The 6,130-nt window shown below is 32.0% G+C and overlaps 1 protein-coding gene across 1 annotated transcript; it reads left to right on the top strand.

The window, feature by feature from the left end:
- The first annotated feature begins 1,211 nt into the window (after positions 1 to 1,211).
- LOC109340662 (extensin-3-like) lies at positions 1,212 to 1,799 on the top strand. The gene has a single exon (XM_019578377.1). The coding sequence runs from the start codon at positions 1,212 to 1,214 to the stop codon at positions 1,797 to 1,799; it is 588 nt and encodes a 195-aa protein (XP_019433922.1).
- Positions 1,800 to 6,130: the final 4,331 nt, after the last annotated feature.

Here is a 6,130-nt window from a genome sequence, read left to right as displayed (position 1 = left end):
TATTCATGTTTAATATTGCTCGGATAACTATTCTAAGAATTATATGTATGAGATAATTGTTAAATTCAAGGCTTAAAAACATGTGTTATAAATGAGAAAACTTTTTATTGAGAAAAGATATTTAACTAAGTTTCAGGCATTTCGCGCTTGAGCAAGACAGCTCTCGCTTGAGCGAGAAGTGTCTAGAGAAAACGGTTTTTCTCGCTTGGGCGAGACAACTCTTGCCTGAGCTGAACTAGGAACAAAGAAAATTGGTTGTTTTCTTGCTTAAGCGGGACAGCTCTCGCTTGAGCCACATGTACCTTATAAAAATGGGGATTCCATTGCTTTAGCAAGACAGCTCTCGCTTGAGCGAGAGGGCTCCATACAAACAAGACTTCTTAAGTCGTCTGAATGATAACTTTTCACATGTGCGAGAATCTAATGGCATTTTTGCCATCAGGAATTCATTCACTTCCAATCCTATTCAATAAAACCTAAAACACCTTTATTGGAGATAATGTTCTTTCAATAAGTAAATGTTGTTCAGATGAATAGTTATATGAAATTCTTGCAAATGATACAAAGAAGAGTTGCCATATCTAAAGTGAGTATGTAAAGAATTGCATGGTTAAGGACAAGGCCCGCAAGTATTATATTATGCCCACGCCGCAAGATCGTCTAACCATAAGAGGCTTAGCTTAAGAGCCATCCAGGGTGATTCAGTGATGGTTCATAGTGATGGTTCGTAGTAGCATAGAAAGCATATTATACTGGTTATATAAGATTTACATTCTATTACGACCTAACAACTTTATTCTCTACAAGGTTTTCATCCAAACTCAGGTTCCAAAACACTTTTGGGTGCTATTATTGTCAAAGTCAAGTACAATAATGCATACATCAAAGACAATTTTATATGAAATCTTGAGTGTTTTTAGGAAGGTGAGTCTCGAGTGAAAATCAAAGTTACCATATATGATTGGTATTTGTTAAATGGTAAATAAAAAACAATAAAAGAGGAAACATTTGTTTTTGCATCAGCATAATCAAAACTCACTTTGAAGTGAAGTAGGGGGAAAATCGATTCTCTACTTGTCTCAACTTTTGTTTCTCTTGCATTGTCCATAATACTCTTCAGTTTGCTATCTGAAGCAGACATCATTACCCCTTTCAAACACCACTCTACTCCACCGACGGCTCACACAAAACCACCCCACATTCCTAACCCAATGCACCACTCTCCACCCCCACCATCTCTAGAACATAAGCACAAGCACCACGTACCACCACCACCATCTCCTGAGCACAAGCACAAACACCACTCTCCACCACCACCATCTCTAGAACACAAGCACAAGCACCACTCTCCACCACCACCATCTCCATCATGCAGGCACAAACACCACCATCATCCTCGCCACAAGCGCCACTCAGCCCCACCACCACACCACAAGAACCCTCATCGTGCTCCTCCACCACCACACCACAATAATCCTCATCACGCTCTTCCATCATCCCACCTCAAGAACCCTCACCACTCTCCTCCACCATCATACCACGAGAAGCCTCATCACTCTCCTCCACCACCACACCACATGAAGCCTCATCATGCTCCTCCACCATCCCACCACAAGAACCCTCACCATTCTACTCCACCATCATACCACAAGAAGCTTCATCACTCTCCTCCACCACCAAACCACAAGAACCGTCATCACTCTCCTCCACCACCAAACCACAAGAACCCTCATCATGCACCTCCACCATCCCACCACAAGAACCCTCATCACTCTCCACACGCCCCTCACCATTACTAGAAATTGTATTTAACAATCTCCACACATATATTATGCACATATTTTTCCTATATTTAATAATCATCCAATATTTTTTTTAATGAATCAACATGTATTAAGCTACAATATATAATCTTTATATTAAATTTTCAAGGCTAAAAATATTTTCTATTGTCATATAATTATTATACTAACTATATATGAAGCTTAAATTCTTATCTTAATTTGAAACAAAAATCCATATTATGAAAACACCCTTTCGGTATTAAATACTTTAACTAGTCTACATTTCATATAAAATATTTGTAATATTATATGTTATCAAGGATTAATCATGGAGTGATATACTAATAACACACATGTTTAATTATGTAGTGTGTAAGTAAAACACGTGGAGTAAATGCTATTATCGGTTAGTGTTTTATGCAAAGTTCATCAAAGCGTTTGATTACAGTTTACAAAAACAAATGTGTGTTTTCAATTATTGTTGTATTATAGTGTTGTAAAGGGCACAAGCACTCTACCCTATCATGTATATGTTTTTGTTTACATGCATTGTACTTTTCAATGTCTGGAAGACCATGCAACATATAAATAATAATAAATATACAATCTTTCATACTTGGAATAAAACAAGTCCTTTATTTTGTGATGTTGAGTGAGCGTCTCTTTGTTAGTATTTAACTAATTGAAGGGTAAACATTGTTTTAATCCATCAATAAGTATAAAAATATCATTTTTCAATTGATACAAACCTGAAGGTCGTGTAATAGTAATAATTAGTGCGTTAAATTATGGTTATTATTATCAGTTGTGGGTACATAGAGTTTTCCAAAATTGCATACAAATGACGGGAAAATATATTTAATATGACCACAATGTCGATCACAACCACGATTACAAAATACAATTTTAAATATTAGTTGGGTCATTTAAGTAGCTCTAAAAAATCACATTGTCAAAATTAATGTGAAATTACCATTTCTCTTTAGAGAAAATACAAAAACAATTTCAACCATTAATTTAAAGATAATATATATGACTCTAAAGGCAGAACTACTAAGACCTTGGTGGGGTTTGAAACTAGTAGTGAGAGATGCTAATAATGAAAGAGCTTTCCCGAACATTAATATCACCAATAATCATATACGAAGTTGTGTAAGAAATGAATGATCAAATGAATAATTGATTAACGATGTATGAAGTGACATTTTTCGTAGTATTTAAAAAGAGAATAATGTTGGATTTATCTATAACATGAACAACTCGCACGAACAATAATGAAAGCCTATGTCAAATTTTAATATGTTTTTTTAAACTTTCATTATTGTGGTACAATGTTACTATTGTGTAATTTCTTATAGGCTTTACATGTTATAAGGGTTGTGTCCCTCTTATACTCACATTAGTACTTATCATATTTGTTATACAAAATTATTATATTTTTAAGGATTTTACAAATGTGTGTTATGTGGCATATCTTAAGGATACAATACTAAGTAAATTGTTATGGGAAAACTGAAAATATTAAATTTTAGTTATTAAACAAACATTTTCTACTTAAATTTATATTTTATGTATTCTTCACATGTATCATATGATGTAAATTACAAAAAGATGAATTTGGATGTCATAAATTTATGTGTTGTCAATAAAACTTAAAAAGTTTCAACCACCATTGTATGTGTAGGCGAAGTTTTGCCATTATACTATCATAATAACTGAATCCATAAATTATTGATAAACTTATTAATTAACGTCAATCATTATAACAAAATATTAGCCAAGAAGATAAGTCAATCTACAACTCTCGTCACAAAGGGTTAGTAGAAGATGTGCTAGACTAGGCTTTCTGACAACTTGTAGCATTAATCTTAACAATTTCACCTCATAGGTCATCAAGAATTCAAAAGTATTAAGTGCAAGTGAAGGTTTCATGTTGGGTTGTCATTAGGGATGGAGCTAGAAATTATACGTCTTAGGGCAAAACTTATAAATTTGCAATACACAAAATGTAACATTATTACCAATAGTACAAACATATGTTATAAGTATTCTATACTAGATTTCATATTTTGGAAACATCAAATGACGTTACCATTTTTCACATTCAAGAAAAATACATTTCTCTATAAAAGTAACTAAACAATCATTCAATCATTTATCTCCCATATGATTTTGCATCCACCAAATCATATGCATAATAGCTAAAACTCTCTCCACGGTTGCAATGAGCTAAGGAAAGAAGCACACTGCGAACGATATTTTTTTATACTACTAGGATATTCCCTCATCTTTTGGATAAAGAACTAATTCGTTTCGAGGTGCATAGATGTCCCTCCCAATAAGTGTCACTCTTAGGAATCGAATCCTTAACATTTTAGTTATCATGAGGCCTTACACCACTAGAGCAAGACCTTGTTGGTCACTAGACACAACTTTGATTCGATCCCAAATTTAAAACTAATATCATAGCTCTAATAGTGATTAAGATGATCCCCTAAGGTGAAACCAAATCGAAACCCACTTGATTTTATTCTTCAACCAATTATTTAAATGACATCTAGCATCAAGCATAACCGAAAGAAACATGGTCGTTATACATGTATGAAAAAACATGTCTTGCATCTATTCCTGGACACCCATGTTTGCTTTAATTTGTATATAAATCAAAATTATCAATCAAGTTTAATATTATTTTTAGCTATTAGGAAACTGCTATGAAGAAATGTAACGAAATTAGTATTCCTAAACTGCTTCATGAAGAGACTTCTTTGCTAAAGCCTTATTCCATCGACTATGTATCAATTCGCATTTGAAGGCTATCCATATTTGCAAAAGTCAAAGAATAATGATCTTATGATCTCAAGTAATCACAAATAAATAAATGAGATGAATAATCAAAGACCACATTTGAAGTGTCTTCATTTTATTCATCTAAGAGTCACATACTCAAATATTGTGTAAGGATAACTTATAGAAGTTTGAGCATAGACAAGCCTAAGAAATGAAAAACTTCAAAATAAGATCATTTTTATTTTAAGACATTAGTTAAATTTAATATCTTTAGTAATAATTAATGTTATTAAATGTTTCTCAATAGATTAATAATTAGAAGACGATTACAATTAGAATCGTTTAGTAATGACAATAGGTCTGGATGGATCTGGGTAGTACACCTTCCCCATTGCTAAGTTTTTGAACCTACACTCACACTTGCATAGATACTCGTTGGTCCTGCTACCTTCTAGTACTTAGAAATTAATAAAATAATTGCAAGTAATTTATGAAAATGTGTTTTTGTTTTTTATAAACTTATATTTAATTTAGCCAATCACAAAGATAAAAAAAAACTATATATAATTTAAAAACAACTTATGTTGATTATTAAATGCAACATAGCATTATATCACACATATGAGTTAATAACATGAGATCACTATTTAACAACATAACAATCACATTTATGTATTAACATGAAATTTCAGCTATGGAGTAACAATCAAAAATTATAGTTAAAATTAGCATGATATTATAATTATGTAGCTATATATATAATTATAAAGGAATAGAGGGTTTGGGAACTCATGACTGTTGAAAGCGTTTTTCGGTGTTTATTTTAGTTGGGGGTTTTCTCCTCTCAACAAATCGTCCTGACATCAGTGTCAATTTGTTGAAAGATTAATACTCTCATTTTCGTTATGTTCCTTTTGTAAGTAAGAGAACTCAGTTTTATTCTTTGTTCGCTATCTCGGCTTTGTTAGAATAAATTCCAACGCCGGTATAATGGTTTCAAGAATATTCCAGTTACAACTTACTTTTAATAATCATGTGAATAAGTTATTCCTTCTTTGCCCCATCTCGGCTTTGTTAGAATAAATTCTAACGTCGGTACAATGGTATCGAAGCAATCCCCTATTACATAATTATTAAGTACCTTTGAATACCATCTCGATTTTTGTGGAATAAATTCCAACATCGGTTTAATGGTATTCTTATATATAAAAGTGATGAATAGTTAGTTGTAAGATACAAATAAATAAATAAAGAAGAAAAGAATAATAAATTTAGTGACCTTTATTTATTTACTCCCTTTAGGGTTCATTTTATTAACAAACCAAACTTCTATTAAAGAATAAATAAAAGTTAATAACAATAAATAAAATAAAATGCGGAAAGTAAATAACAATAAATAAAAGTTAATAAGTTAGTTTCATCACTTTTGTATATTAAAATGTGTTTTCAAGAAATAAATTTATGGATAACACTTTACTATTTTACAATTTACACCTCTTTCAAGATTCAATTGTAGTATAGTATAGGGTTATGTCGAAACACAACGAATTTCCTGT

This window comes from Lupinus angustifolius, unplaced genomic scaffold (genome assembly GCF_001865875.1).
Source record: "Lupinus angustifolius cultivar Tanjil unplaced genomic scaffold, LupAngTanjil_v1.0 Scaffold_226_11, whole genome shotgun sequence".
NCBI classification, from domain to species: Eukaryota; Viridiplantae; Streptophyta; class Magnoliopsida; order Fabales; family Fabaceae; genus Lupinus; species Lupinus angustifolius.
The sequence above is the reverse complement of the archived record's forward strand: the minus strand, read 5'-3'. Positions and strand labels throughout refer to the sequence as shown.